Below are 15,000 nucleotides of genomic sequence, written 5' to 3'. Positions count from 1 at the left end.
GATTCATACAGTAAATAACTTTTACAACAACATTTAAGACTTAAAGGTTTACAATATTTATTATTTTATGTATGACCATTTTCTGCTTTTGAATTGAATAGTATATTTCTAAGCTGTGAGCCAAGTGTTATCTAGTCACTTTAAAAAAAAATATAGTGGTTCTTTACACAAATCAGAAATTAGAAACTGACATTCAAGATTCTGATTTTGCCTCTGTTGCAGCAAGGTGTGAGCGAAGTGGCTCAGCCAGGACCAATCAACTTCGAAATGCGGCCAGAAACTCTGCCAAATGTGAGAGACAGAGCCCGCATCCCAAAATTCCTTGTGAGGGGACACCTTGACTCGGAAGTGTTTTCGCTATCCAAGCCACTGACTGGAGAGGTGAGAGATTTCTTAGTTTGATCATATTCTCAAGCATGGTCTGAAAGATAATGATTATAATATAAAGATTCTGTGTGAGAGATTGGCATTAATTAAAGCAGTTACAGCACCCGTACAGACAATTTTTTTTTAGTGTTAAATTCGAACAGAGCGGTGTTAATTCTGTTTCAGCTCACTGTGTGCGAGTGTGAGCGAGGAATCAGCAGCATTGAGCTCCAACTTGTTCGAGTAGAAACGTGTGGTTCGGCAGAAGGAAACACAAGAGAAGGTGACTGCATACATGATTGCTGAGTTTATATGAGTTTATATTAAGAAATGTGTTTTTCGAGAGAATGTGATATTTTGTTCCTTTAACAAAATGCATCCTTGCTTAGTCTTCATTAACATATTTCCCATATATTTCAAAATACCAAAATTTATGAAAAAAATTTAGGGTTATACTTATTCATTGATTCCTTTTTGTTTAATATTACCATTGTTTTTGGTATTATTATCATTATTAGTTTTTATTATTAATATTGTTGTTGGGTTTGTTCTTATTATTATCACAAATATTATCATTATTATGGTTATTATTTTTGTTGTTGTCATTATTAATGATTAATTGTTACTTGTTAATTATTGTTATTATTATTATTATTATTATTATTATTATTATGTTTATTGTTATCATTATTTTCATTATTATTATTATTATAACTATTATCATTATAACTATTATCATCACCATTATTATTATTATTATCAACATGATCATTATCATTGTTATTTTTATTATTATTATTATTATTATTATTATTATTATTATTATTATTATTATTGTTATTATTATTAGTATTAGTATTAGTATTATTATTGTTATTATTATTATTATTATTATTATTATCATTGTCATTTTTATTGTTATTTTTATTATTATTATTATTATTATTATTATTATTATTATTATTATTATCATTATTATTATTGTTATTATTATTAGTATTATTATTGTTGTTATTATTATTATTATTATTATTATTATTATTATTGTCATTATTATTGTTATTTTTATTATTATTATTATTATTATTATTATTATGAATTTGATTATAAATATTATTATTATTATGATTATAAATATTATTATTATTACAAATATGATTATAAATATTATTATGAATATGATTATAAATATTATTATTATCATTATCCTCATTATTACAGCAACAGAGATCCAGAATATCCAGATTGGAGAGGGTGATGTATGTCGAGGAATTGCCATACCCATTTACATGGTCTTCCCACGATTATTCACATGTGCAACAACAGCTGCTCCCAATTTTAAAATAGGTTTGTATATCCTTTTAATTGTTCCTTTATGACAGATATGGATAGAAGGAAAACGTAATCATTGTCAAATGAATTAGCTGTTTGAAATATTCATCTGTTTTTACCCTTCTGAGACTAGACTTATTGTATGAGAGATGAATGTATATGATAGATTAGCAAAGTGTAAGTAATTAGTCATTATAACTGAAGGAATCAGTGAATAAATAATTCAACAAAAGGAAAAATGCTGTATGGAAGTGATCCTTACCAGTGGACATGCCTAGTGTGGAAGGGTTAACCCATTGGTCGCGGTTTTAATAAAATATGTATGCAGTAGGATGGTGGGTTTACATTGATTGGCACAGTGCCATCCGCTGCTAATTGGTTAAGGTTCATTTTAATCACTGTAATTAGTGAGAAAAATTACCTATGGAATTTCATAACATGGGACATCAGTCGTACCGAAGTTCAATGATATTGTTGTTTAATTACTTTATTTACATTGTGTTGAATAACTTGTTTTTTTTTGGTTCATTTTGCCCTCTATGTTCTTATTTTCTTCTCTTACAGAGTTTGAGCTGAATATTGTCATTATATTTGACAATGACCATCTAGTTGTAGAAACTTTTCCCATCAAGCTTACTCGGTACTGAGGCATAACAAACGACCATTTCCGTCTGGTATGTTGAAAAGGTGGTATTGTTTCATTATGACACCAGATTGTGATTTTGTGTATAAATGATTTTATGTATCACCTGAGAACTTTGATTAGTTTAACCCACACAGGACGGGTGGTACAGCATGTGTACCGCGCATTCAAAAGCCCAGTTGCCGGGCGGCACAGTATTGTGCCAGCTATTCATTTAATTTAGGCCTAATAATTCGAAAGCCCCGGCATTTGGACATTCTAGGCTAGAAATCCCCCGTCGGGAATGGGTTAATATACATATTCCACTTCAGGTTTATTATACAGTGTAGATATAAGAATTTAGTTGAATTTCTCTTTGAAGGGAACAAACATAAATGTATAAATGTAAATATTGTTTTTCAGATTTCCTAATCATTCCATTTGTAAGTAAATTTGCATGTATAAGAAGTGGACTATACTTGCTGTTAATTCCTTTTTCTGAATTAATTCAGAATGAATATGTTTGCATTAAAAAGTCCAGGGCAATTGTATTTCTAAAGGAAAAGATCTACAGATGAATGAATATTAATGTCAACATTTTTATGACTGTTTATTAGTTTATATTCTTGCATTATCTCCAGACATGAAGGAAATATACCTTTCATATTTATATGCATTATTTAATTTGTTCCATGTAGTTTCTTATAATTCGATGATTAAAATATGACTTGCAATTTTGATGAATGTGCCCAAATGATCTGTGATATAACTATGATAATATTCACAATAAGTACAAGATATTTTTCTGTGAATTTTGTTACTTTCAGTGAATACATACTGTGAAAGGGTATTTGTGTAGGATAATCTATTTCAAGTTGATGGGTTATTTGCCAAAATAAAAAAAATGACTATTGTTTCCTTTTTTTTTCACCTGTCATCTTTACTTACTGTGCTATGGAAACTATAAGACACATGCTATAGCTTGCATTTTAATTTTTCACTCGGGTTTTACATTTATGCATGTACATAAGATTATAAAAGTAACATCCATAAGAAATGTACAGTGCCTCAGTAAAATGCAGAAATATAATGTACCACATTACATTATAGATGACATATTAAGATATATATATATGCTACCATAGCTAGATCAGGACATGCAAGAAATACTTAATGATAAGCAACATCAGCTACATTTATCACTGTATGTGAAAACTATGTACAAAAGGAATTTTTAAAAATATAATTTTAAATTTAGATTCAGGTACAAGAGTATAGCTACAAATAAATTTGACTCCTTATGCCTTTGGTATAGACTTTTTTTTTTTTTTTTTTAGCCAATTTACCCTCACAGGGTAAGTTTCTGCTGTTTTTGTTTGATCTGTAGAACCTTCTTCTCTTTCTTATTTGTATGAGAAGAGAACCCGGAGGCATGCTTTCTCTCAACTTTGTCGGGTGTTCTGGTAAACTTGAGCTTCCTCTGGTGACTGAAGGATGTCAGCCAGTCGGTGTTCTTCTTCTTTTCCACTCGAATTTCTGGTCGGTTGTGAGGTGAGGAGCCGTCCACCACGTAGTTTGGCAGGTTGGCTGTCGGGGACGAGAGGTGCTTGAACCTGAATGCTGAGGGGGAGAAGTGGCTCTTGATATTTGCCACATTTTCGGTAATTTTTGGAGCCTTGGCAAGCTTCTCTTTGGGACTGTTGGAGCCGTCTTCGTCCTTCACACTTCCTGGCGAGTGGTTCACCACATTTGTCACGGGCTTCCTGAATCCTCCATCGAGAGCTACCTTGTCCTGAGCTTCTATGGGCTTAATACTTTCACTTATTTCTGTAAAGCCTTCACAGCCTTCTTGTTTCAACGAGACGTTAGCTCGTGCGTCATCTCCGTATTTGAGCATCTTGGCCACACTTGGCTGGGGTGAACAGGGGAAGTTCTGAGCAGATGATGGAAGCAGCACGTTCTTCTTGGGGGAGTTCGGGGACTTTTGCTTGTCCTCGCTACTGATATTCTCCTGGTCTTCTCCCATCAGGTCGGTCAGTTTACGCTTGAGCCCAGCCTTTTTGCTTGCACTTACCGGTGCAGCTCCTGATGTACTAGGCGACTCCTGGGGTCCTGGAGTCTTTGCTGCAGCCAGCCAGTGTAGTAGTGTATTCCGCTCACTCGTCTTGGGTGTGCATGGTGTCCCTCTGCCTCGAGAACGATGATGTGGCGTTTGTTGCCTAGGTGTCATTGGATGATTCTGAGGAGACTGCATGCTAGATGGTCCTTCTCTCCCTCTCATGCTTGAGGGCGTGGCTGAAGCAGAAGCAGAAAGACGAGATGTGCTTGGGGTAATGGGCAAGGGAGGGAGAGGCTCCTGTGGTTCATTCTTTGGAGAGGTTTTGCTGGGCTCTGCAGTGTCACTTTTGGCATGTTCATCTGTGTATACTTCTGCCAGTCCTCGAAGCTTCATTCTCTCGTCAAAATCTTCCAGATTTGTGTTTTTGCGTTGAAAAACCCGAAGTTTCATATCATCTGCACACGTGACCAACTGAAAGGCATGATGAAGATTTTATTTTATTGAAGAAACAAAATAAAATTATAAATTAAGAAATACAGCATGTTCAGAGAGAGAGAGAAAAAAAATTGACAAACTTATTCCCTTCAAAATAAACTGTAGAAGTTCCTACCTTCTCATCATCAACTGGACACCATCCCACAGACGTGACCTCTGCAAAATGTCCTGTGAGTCTTGCAATAGGTCTCCCTGGCTTCTCTGTGAGCCAAATGTAAGCATGATTATCACTTGAACCACTTAGGAGATATGAACCACATGGACTCAGGCAAGACTTGACATAGTAGGTGAGGTTTACGTGTCCTCTATACTCCGCAACTGTGAAATAAATAAAAGACCAACTTACATACTTGAATATAAAACTCAGATGTGTTTTGTGAATTTTGTTTGTCCAACAGATAAAAGAAATGACCCCTATTTATCTACTAATACACCACATATGTATCTATAGCCCGTAGGCCATACCTGTCAAAAAGCATAAATAAACAGGCAATAGTCACTTGACAGCCATAATTACTGGTATTTAGAAATTTTTGGTATAACTATAATCAATGAATCACAAAAGCACTACAACAAAAAAGTGAAACTGTAAAACAAAAGAAAATAACCAAATCCTACTATGTGTATTATTTCATTATCTAATTTGACTTGAACACTCATTTTCCAACTCTTCCAGCTCTGCCTTCAAATAAATTGATCTTAAATCCAAGTGAGCAAACGAACAAAAACATAATTTAACACAGTACCTGGTTTTGGTGTTGGGTTTGCCAGGTGGTATGCATAGATAACATTGTCCATACAGGATGTATAAAGAACATCTCTTTCTGGTGATACCGACAGGGAGGTAAATCCCCGGTGAGACGAGTTGCCGCTGTGTTCCAGTAGGCTCTGGCACTGCGGTTCACGCCTCCCTCCACTGTGCGTCTTCCGCAGGTCCCACAATTTGATGAGTCTTGATGGGTAAACAAAATTATTATTACAATGCCGAGGTTAGATTCCCATAATTGAACATTCTCGCGGTATAATCTCGTAGGTGACGATGACAAGAAAATGTATCTTGACTAAATATGCTCACCCGTCAGAGGCTCCTGATGAAATAAGGGTGTGCTGTTGCTGAAACACGACTCCCGTAACGCTGTTGTTTGCAAGCGATCCCCCCGTGGCAACTTTACGCATGCTTGGCGAAGCTATACTTCTGTTTGCTGTAAGCATTAAGAGAAAAAGAGAAGCAGAAAAAAGTTATGAAAAGAAAAAATAAACAATACCATCATTGCATGCTATTTCATAACTATGGATTCTTGTGTAGAAATGTCTTATTCTTTTTATATTTTCAGTCTTTATCTTGTAATATGATTTGTTTAAAATATAGTGGTAGATTAATGCATTGCTTTTACACTAGTAAAATTCACACTAATTGCCAAAATAACCAAATATATTTAAAAGGAAGAGAAGTAAGTACTCACTGAGGCTGTGATGGGCAGGAGCTATTTCATCAGCACGATGATGTGGTTTGCATCGCTTGTCCCAGATGATCACGCTCCCATCCCGGGCTCCAGTCGCGATCACACCTGAAATTCAAAGAAAAAGAATGCTGTGATGAATATGATGCGTAGATTGAAATAAGAGCGGCTTCAGTATTATAGCTGGTATGTTTTATAATTACAATTATGAGAACTGATTTTTTTTTTCTCTCTTATATACTACATAAACAGAGATACAAATAAGCAAGAACCCACCCCCCCTCAAATGAAGAAGAAGAAGAAGAAGACGACGACAACAACAACTTACATGGATCATAAGGATTAACGTGCACAGTCTTCACAGAGCGCGAGTGTCCCATCAGCGTGAGGACCGGCTCCAATACTCCATCCTCTTTCACCCTAAGAATAACGGCGGTCTGATCTCCAGAGACGGACACCAGTTCAGGGGTTCCTGGCACCCAGCACACATCAAATATTGCATTGTTGTGTATTTGTTGAGCTGAAATAAATATGTATACACATAGCATTAGTTCAGAAGAAAAAAAAGAAATGAAATACCACCTAAACCAGTTTTATTCCACAAACAGTAAGTGACTGAGATAATGTACAATTCATAAGATTAGATAAGATGAGTCAGCACTCATAGCTGGCAGAGGCCGGGCCGCCTTGTGCATATAGCCTGGGCGAAGCGACGTCTTCGCAAATCTGTCTGAACTGAACTGATCCATAATGCTACACGTTACAAAGAAGTACCGGTAACACAACACTACTAGCGGGGGCTACCTACCTTCGATCGCAGCTTGGTTCCCCTTTTGCCTGGTGTCCCTCAGCCCAATCTTGCCGTCCTCGTTGGCCAGCACCAATATATGGCCATACTGTGGCCCCTCTCCAAACTTGCATGCATATATGGGGGGCTCGGGAGGCGCCTGTCCATTGGTCTCCTCGACAGTCGTGGCAATGCCGTCATACTCATCCTCCTGGTAGCACTTGAAGCTCCATGCAAAAAGGCTTTTCTGCGCTTTCTTCACCTGACTTGTATCTGTTTTTGGAAATAAAGAGAAAAAAGAAATGTTGTTACAATACATAATTCTCATCTGGGAATACATGGTTACAAACTTGCAATTCTGTGATGAGGAATTTAGTCATAACTCTGTCAATTAAAAATCCTTTTCTGTGATGCAGCCTGATGGGAATAATATAAGATAACCCAAAGCAAATCAGATGCTTGCAAATTTATTAAAATACAGATGCATTCAGATACAAGAAAAAATAACATGCATGCAAACCCATGAAAACTAAGTCTGCCTACTTATGAATAATAAATAAGTTAAACTTTATAAAATACAAATAATTGAATGCTCCACTTCACAAACAAATATGCACAAAATTAGTGAGAGGAAATAATTACAAATTCATGAAGACCATATATCTATCTCTATCTATCTATCTATCTATATATAAATTTATGAAGAACGTAAGCATACATCCCTGCATCCTTATCCCATAAAGTCTGATCCATTAGCAAATTGAGGGTAAGTGTTCAAAGTGGTGGTGCATCACTAACTACCACAATAATGACACTATGGATTCCTCTCATCCTCTGCTATTCATGTATAGTGTGTAAATTCCACAATTCCTCCTTATACTCCACAGTCTTTGCCCTGGCTGTAGGGGCGGGCATGAAGTATATCAAGGAAATCGCGGGGTAATTTTTCAATAAAAAAATAATAAAATGCACCGGCATATGACACTAATGTACCCCAATTGCCCAATGCATGACAAGAGTACACAATAACCTGCACCATCACGATAACAAAAGTGCGTGGTGCATGTTTCCGTTGCACCACCAGGACCTCAACACATCACTTCCTGCGCGTCACATCGTCCCTACGTCCACCAGCAAGGGCTCTCTCCATCACTTGTCACAGGTTTGTCAATACTGGTCAGTGTAGCTTACTCTTTTTTTCTGTATATATATGGAGGATATTTCTTCTCCCGTGTGGGGTCAAAGGGTCAGGGGGGGGGAGGGGGCGCATCTCCCTACAGGTGGTGACTGGAGTACATTCGTGGTATGTCAGTGTATATTACTCAGTATTATTGCTATATTATCCTGTAATTACCATGATATACTTTATTCCGTCGAAGTATATCCATTTAATATAAGTAAGTAGGAAGTGTGAGGAATACCTCGGCATCGCTATCATGGTAATAATAAACCCAGTCCTTTTACACCATAGAATATGATTCAGAAGAGTTACCATTAATGCATAACCCTCGTGTGGATATCCCTTCAATTTCATCAAAAAGAGACAACCGACTAATAATAAAAACTTAACTTACACAAAAAAAAAAAAATCTTTCCTTCCCGCATGATCCGTCACCTTCATAACTCTCTAATTCTCCCTTAATTAAAACCTCTATCCTTTTCCCTCAACAAACTACAAAAGCCACGAGATCAGACACTTACATCTGCCATATATATTATCAGAAACAAATTCCTTTACAACGTGTCCGGTTAATTTTTTTGACAACATTTCCTCGCGCGGCAAAAGATGTAAACAAATGGGCGAACTTCGCGGGAAATGCGTTCGTTCGCGGAAGGATTTTGCGTTCGGCTTTCTTTTAGGATTTGTTTTTTTCTTTTAGGTTTTTTAATTAAAAGTTTAAAAAAATGGGTTTTGGAGATATATTTATGATGAGGGTTATATTGTGAGTTATAGTTTTTGTGTATTTGTGTTTACTAATGATCAAATTATGATAGTGTGTATATGTATATATATATATATTTTTTTTTTTTAAGTGAAAATATTGGTGCGTTTTTGTAACCGGTTACTCGATTAATAAAATATTTTCTGTTCATGCTTTCTTATCAAATTTGGTCTTATTCAATCACTGGTTTCCATAGATCCAAGCCTTATTCATTCATTGCTTTCATATTAAACTAACACATGTTCATGTCTATTTAGGGAACTACATTTTGAAAATCATTTGAATAAATTATCACGAAACTGAATGACATATTAGAGAATAGATTAATCGCAAATGCATTACATATAACAAAAATCTACAGGAAAAAGGCAATAGAATAAGAAAAAGGGTAAAACACTTAGAAAACAAATAACAATAACGAATACGATAACGGAAGAAGCAAAAAAAAAAAACACAAACAAATGAACCAAACAAACAAAACAACCAAACCATCACATTAAAAAACAACAAACCAACCCAAACGAAAAAAAAGAAAAACAAACAACCAAAACACAAAACAACAACTACAACGCTATAAAAAGATAAAAAAAAGAATTGCGCATCCCGTTCTTCACGCTCGACCACAGGTTGCGCATCCCGCTCTTCACTTGTCCCTATTTAATTTCCCGACTCGCCGCCAGAGGTCTCTCCTTTCCACCTTCCAAGATGCCGAACCGAGTGAGTGATCTCGAGTTTTTTCTCCTTTCCTGCCCTCTCTCGGGATTATTAAGCGACTTGGGATTATTTGAGGAGTGTCGGTAGTGAGAATAGTCCTTAGTCCATCTACTGGAAGGATATTCTGGCTTTGAAAAGGTCCGGTTGTCGGTGAAATGAGAGAAATAAGTGGCGCCCCGTGGACCTTGGCTTCCACCACATGGCTGTGTTTACGATCAGGCAAGACTCGGAATCGGAGTGAATTTTATGAATTATTCGTCGTGTCTTGACTCTAACCCGACCGACGATTTCTCAGAGAAACGTATCCATCGCCCCTGTGAAATCCAGGCAGGAGCGAGTGGGATCTTCTTATATTAATGAAAGATTCAAGAGCCACGAGTTTCGAGTTTCTTGTCACGACACGAACCGAACCGTCGGTCGAAAAAATAATAAAATAAAATACGGGACGGATTTTAACATGCTTATTTCTTTATTTGGTCTTTGTTTTAGGTGCAAAAGTTGAATTGTTTACCAGGATTTTCATAGTCTTTATCTCGTAGGGGTGTGGGTATTTGGGTTATCTTTCGGGAGGTTTGAAGGCGGGTTATTAATTATCTAAGTTGAAAAATGCTTAATGTATCAAAATTAGCCTTTTATTTATTTAACTTAAATTGGTAGTCTCGCTAAAACAACACCCAGAGAGAAGTATTTATTAAGTGCTAATGGTGTTGATTGAATGAGTGAATTTGTAGGGATATAATGTTGTGATTTGTGGTAAAGTGTCGCGTGTGGATTAGCTGGGATTTCCTTCAAGGGTAGGGGTGTGGGGAGCGTTTTAATTTAATAGATTCCCATTTCAGTGCAAATATTCATTCGTTAAAATTTGTTTCAAAGTTTCCTGTGCCTTCTGATTGACATAATTTTTGATAAGGGAAATATGCTGAAGTCTAATTAAGGACTTGGTAACTCCTGTGACTGAAGTTTTATAAGTGTAGTGTAAAATTGGTATTAGTACAAGTAAAAATCTGAGAATAAGTAATTCTGAAATGTGACCGAATCATAGGCTCCACAGTTCATGCTCTAGCAAAGACCAGCTAAATTCCACCACAATTTGGATGATTATAGATTTTGATAACCATATACAAGTTATATATATAGTGCTAGATTGGCATTTTCCTGGCAAAAAAGTACTATTTGTATTCACTGTTTTATAACTCTTACACAAGTCAGGATTGTGCAATGAAAAGTTGTTGGTCCATGCAGAAGTACGTAGGCCAGAGCGTTCTGTGATGCAGTTAGTTTTATTCTGAATAAGTTCACCAAATTGTTCTAATTTGTTGCTAAATGTTAGTGATACTGGGAAGAACATATAGCCAAGAGAGCGTGGCACATTTCTTTTAGAAGTTTTGCAAGGGCACCACCTTTCCTGTAAGATGTGCTTGTAGGTGGTATTTGTGGAAAGATTGTACCAAATAACCCACTTTGACCATCAAAACTACAATTTTGCTCTAATGTATTTTATTCAAATCTCTAATCTTACGTGATCTGTGATGGAGGCTCACAACCTCGGGTCGAACCTGATAGTGACTATGTCAAACAGTCGCTGCGACCTATCAGCACTGCAGAAGCCAATAGACCTACTCTAGATGCCATATAGAATTATTAGAAATAGACATTTGCATTTGGCTGGATGACCAGTGTAAGAGGACCTAAATAATAATCTATTTGAGTTATTGATGAAAGGAGAGCATTGTATTCTGTCTATTATGGTTTTGTTTTATTAAATCTTAATGGCACCACTAGGGCTCTGTCATCTAAGAGTCAATTAGAGGCGTACCAGATCATACTTGTTTATCCCTGTCCTTGATTTGTGAAGATTTTTATATAAATAGTTGTAGCGATGATTATGGCAGTAGAACTTTATTCCTGAAAATTTGAGGGGCAAAAGTTTCATTACTAAATTACTCGTTGCACTGGAAACCATCTGTAAAAGAAGAAAAATGAAAATAGAATTAATAGTGAACAGTGCAAGCATGTTTCATCACGAGTGAGTTTAGTTATTAGTTCCCTACACCCCATTTCACACTTATATAGAGTAAAGATCAAATTACTTGGGATTTTAAGCAATACTTTGTTAGATAGATTTGAATTCTTATGGGGTCCTTATGTACATCTTGTTCCTTAGGGACTTAACAATGCAGTTGCTTAATTTTGATGTTATGCAAGTAATATTGAAGTCTTCCTCTTGATTTCTTATTAGGGTTTTCTGTTAATTCATTCCTGGTATGAGGCAGGTAATTTTTGTTGCTGGATGCACTTAAGTTTATTCATTGTAGTCAGTGTTTGTAGTGTTCTAAGTTTCCTTCAATTTTATACATTTTTTTGATTTTGGATGAACACTATAGGCCTAATATAGTAAGTCTGGATAGTATGTTTAAATTTGGAGCCTGATACATATGCTCCCAGAAAACATTAGAATATAAGTTCATAATACTATCACAAGGAAATTTAACTTGCACATAACACTTCTAAATTTTTGGGTAGCATAATTATTTATAATGACAATGTAATTATATTTTTCTTTTCATACATTGATGTAAATCAATACTTGCAAAATATTGTTCCATCTTTGGGAAGTTATCTGGCAATTTACTTAAACTTCTAACCTCAATTTTAGAATTTTGTTGTAAACCGAAGAAAATCTTGTATTATGTTATAATTTTACTTAAGTCTAGGCTTTCAAACAAGTTTTACACAGATTAAGCAAGTGGTTGGTAAGGTGCCGTTTCTTTAATTGAAATTAAGATGCAACCCATATAGTTTATACACAATGATACTGTGATAATTATTTCCAAGGTGTTGAGTACACTTGCATTACATTATGTTGGTGACAATTATCCCTTGGTAAAGAAAAACTGTTCACCAGATCTTTCATTTGTATTGCATGTATTTGCTATATATGTAGGTGAATCAAACACCTCAAAAAGATCCCAAGGTTTAACTAAATTTTTAGCATTGATGCTTCTGATCACTTGGAGAAAAGCTATCCCTTAACCCTATGAAGACGGTGTCTCACACCCGTGTGACACAGCTAAATTCCCGATGCCAGGGCGTCATGCCAGTGTGACGTTTCCAAAGCAATATTGCAATGGCCCGGCTTAGGGGTTTTCACTTACCACCGTGCCCTGGCGGGAAAGGGTTAAGGTCAAATGGTTTCCAAATATCCAGTATCATTTTATGTGATCACTTTGCACACTTGCTAATCCCCTTTGTATTTTCCAACAGCTGCCGAGCATCAGCGTCAAGGACGTGAACCAGCAGCAATTCACCAAGTCTTTTGCCAACTTCTTGAAGAAGTAAGTCGGATTGTGCTTTCCTGCCTGTGGAAACTTTAATTTTGTTATTCACATTCTTGAAGGATTATGAATGTTCTTTGGTTAGCATTTATGTTATTTCTGAAACTTATTGATATTTTGTTATTGTACAGTTCTGTAACTAAAAGGTAATATTCTTGCTTTTAGGTCTGGCAAGGTGAAGGTTCCAGAATGGTCTGACCTTGTAAAGGTGAGTTGAATAGATTGGTCTTATTAAAAGAACTTTATCTGAAAACATCAAAATTCCTTGATAACATATGGTTAGATTTTAAATAATATTTTTAAGGTATTCAGATTTTTTTTTTATTTGTAGAATCATACCTCGATAAACATTAATAATTGTTACATTTTCAGACCGCTAGCTTCAAGGAGCTTGCCCCATTCGATGAGGACTGGTACTACACCAGGGTGGCTGCTCTTGCCAGACACATTTACATGCGCTCCCCTGTTGGAGTTGGTGGTGTTAAGAAAATCTTTGGAGGTGAGTTCGCGTAATGGGGTCATTGAGTGAAGCTGTACAGATAGGTCTTTGTTTACCTTCTTCCCTGTCAGAGAGGGTCGTCATCCAAGGCGTTGAGTACGCTTGCATTACACTGTGCTGGTGACAATTAGTCCTTGGTAAAGAAAATCTGTTCACCAAATTCTTTCATTGTACTGTATGAGAGTACTGTGTTGTGTTGGTGGATGGGACATTTGCAGAAGGAAATAAAGCATGGTCAGTTAACTGTATTAGAAATAGGTTTTGTGTAAATTAAGTGGGAAGGAAGAAATGTATTGAGAAAGTACATGGCCAGTGTTTTTGGTAGCCAGTTTGTAAAATAATCCTTAGTTTCCTCCTACCAGAATGTGATGAAATTATACTAAATATTCTTGATCAACTTCAGTATAAAAAAAATAGTAATGATCCATACCCTTCCTTGGAATTTATAATGCTTTTGGTTAATTCTTTCTAATTGCACTTTTTTCTTTAATTAACCAACCCCCTCTAAATCACTCATTATTTTCTGTGCAGGTCGCGTGAACCGTGGCAGCGCCCCCTCCCACTACGTCAAGAGCTCTGGATCCATCGCCCGCAAGGCTCTCCAGACCCTTGAGTCTCTGAAGCTCGTGGAGAAGGGTGCCAACGGTGGACGCCGTCTGACCTCCCAGGGACACAGGGATCTCGATCGTATCGCTTCCCAGATTAGAATTAGGGCCAAGTCCACTAAGTTCACCAAACCCAAGGCCAAGGTTGTAGTCAAGAAAACTAAGGGCAAGGCAGCAGAATAAACATGTGTTGACTTGTAATTGTCGTTTTTATCATCACTCCCTTAGGATTTTTTTTTTACTTTTGAGTTGCATTCTCAAAGGAAAAAACGTGTATGCACATTAATTAAAGGAAGGTTAGTTTTTACAAATATGTATATACAGCATTTATGACCAACATTCTTTTAATGAGATGGGGCACTGAATTAAATAAAAAGTTACTGTGATGCTTAAAATTTTATCATGATGGCAAGAGTTTCAGCAAAAGAATAGGCTTCAATATTAAGGTTTTTGAAAATATCAATTTTATTACTGCTTTATATGTATGGATGTTCTATGAAAGTGTGAGCATTCTTCTGTAGACTTCAATCATCCTGAATAGTACTTTTTAAAAGGTTAACAGATCAATCAAGATCAGCATTTATTCAGTGTGTTGTTGCAGCCAGTGCTGGTGGTGAGAGCCACAGGTTTAAGTGTGGATTTTCCGATGAAGGGTGTAGTGAATGAAGTCTTTGCTACCATTGCTCCTTTATGTAATATATGGATGATTGTTACTTGCAGTGTGTTGGACAATTAATATATTTGTAGTACTCTCATTAATCTATATAATAATGAGAATACAAT

At 36.2% G+C, this 15,000-nt stretch overlaps 3 protein-coding genes across 3 annotated transcripts in view; 2 read left to right on the top strand and 1 right to left on the bottom strand.

Annotated features, from left to right (window-relative positions):
* Positions 1 to 2,767, top strand: part of LOC122256466 (vacuolar protein sorting-associated protein 26C) — a 4,163-nt gene extending 1,396 nt beyond the window's left edge. The window contains exons 4-8 of the mRNA XM_043021189.2: positions 223 to 381; positions 553 to 649; positions 1,588 to 1,713; positions 2,263 to 2,469; positions 2,634 to 2,767. Of these exons, the coding sequence (XP_042877123.1) occupies positions 223 to 381; positions 553 to 649; positions 1,588 to 1,713; positions 2,263 to 2,345 (465 nt within the window). The 3' untranslated portion in view covers positions 2,346 to 2,469; positions 2,634 to 2,767. The remainder of the gene's footprint in view (positions 1 to 222; positions 382 to 552; positions 650 to 1,587; positions 1,714 to 2,262; positions 2,470 to 2,633) is intronic.
* A 524-nt stretch (positions 2,768 to 3,291) lies between these two features.
* On the bottom strand, positions 3,292 to 8,933 carry l(2)dtl (WD40 domain-containing protein denticleless). The gene is made up of 8 exons (XM_043021188.2): positions 8,823 to 8,933; positions 7,143 to 7,394; positions 6,663 to 6,854; positions 6,338 to 6,442; positions 5,950 to 6,076; positions 5,621 to 5,826; positions 4,990 to 5,192; positions 3,292 to 4,850 (listed from the first exon to the last, which is right to left on the bottom strand). The coding sequence occupies exons 1-8, from the start codon at positions 8,887 to 8,889 to the stop codon at positions 3,669 to 3,671; spliced, it is 2,334 nt and encodes a 777-aa protein (XP_042877122.2). The 5' UTR covers positions 8,890 to 8,933; the 3' UTR covers positions 3,292 to 3,668.
* Positions 8,934 to 9,701: 768 nt separating this feature from the next.
* RpS19a (Ribosomal protein S19a) lies at positions 9,702 to 14,418 on the top strand. The gene is made up of 5 exons (XM_043021187.2): positions 9,702 to 9,781; positions 13,043 to 13,113; positions 13,279 to 13,321; positions 13,486 to 13,612; positions 14,144 to 14,418. Exons 1-5 carry the CDS (start codon positions 9,770 to 9,772, stop codon positions 14,398 to 14,400), a joined length of 510 nt encoding a protein of 169 aa, XP_042877121.1. The 5' UTR covers positions 9,702 to 9,769; the 3' UTR covers positions 14,401 to 14,418.
* Positions 14,419 to 15,000: the final 582 nt, after the last annotated feature.

This window comes from Penaeus japonicus, unplaced genomic scaffold, assembly GCF_977035675.1.
Source record: "Penaeus japonicus unplaced genomic scaffold, GWHDUDI00000001_assembly GWHDUDI00000012, whole genome shotgun sequence".
Taxonomy (NCBI): domain Eukaryota; kingdom Metazoa; phylum Arthropoda; class Malacostraca; order Decapoda; family Penaeidae; genus Penaeus; species Penaeus japonicus.
The sequence above is the reverse complement of the archived record's forward strand: the minus strand, read 5'-3'. Positions and strand labels throughout refer to the sequence as shown.

Bases quoted from the DNA above. Each gene is read 5' to 3' on its own strand.
- RpS19a (XM_043021187.2), top strand. The intron at 13,322-13,485 runs GTGAGTTGAATA...TTACATTTTCAG, and splicing joins AATGGTCTGACCTTGTAAAG to ACCGCTAGCTTCAAGGAGCT. The intron at 13,613-14,143 runs GTGAGTTCGCGT...TTTTCTGTGCAG, and splicing joins TGTTAAGAAAATCTTTGGAG to GTCGCGTGAACCGTGGCAGC.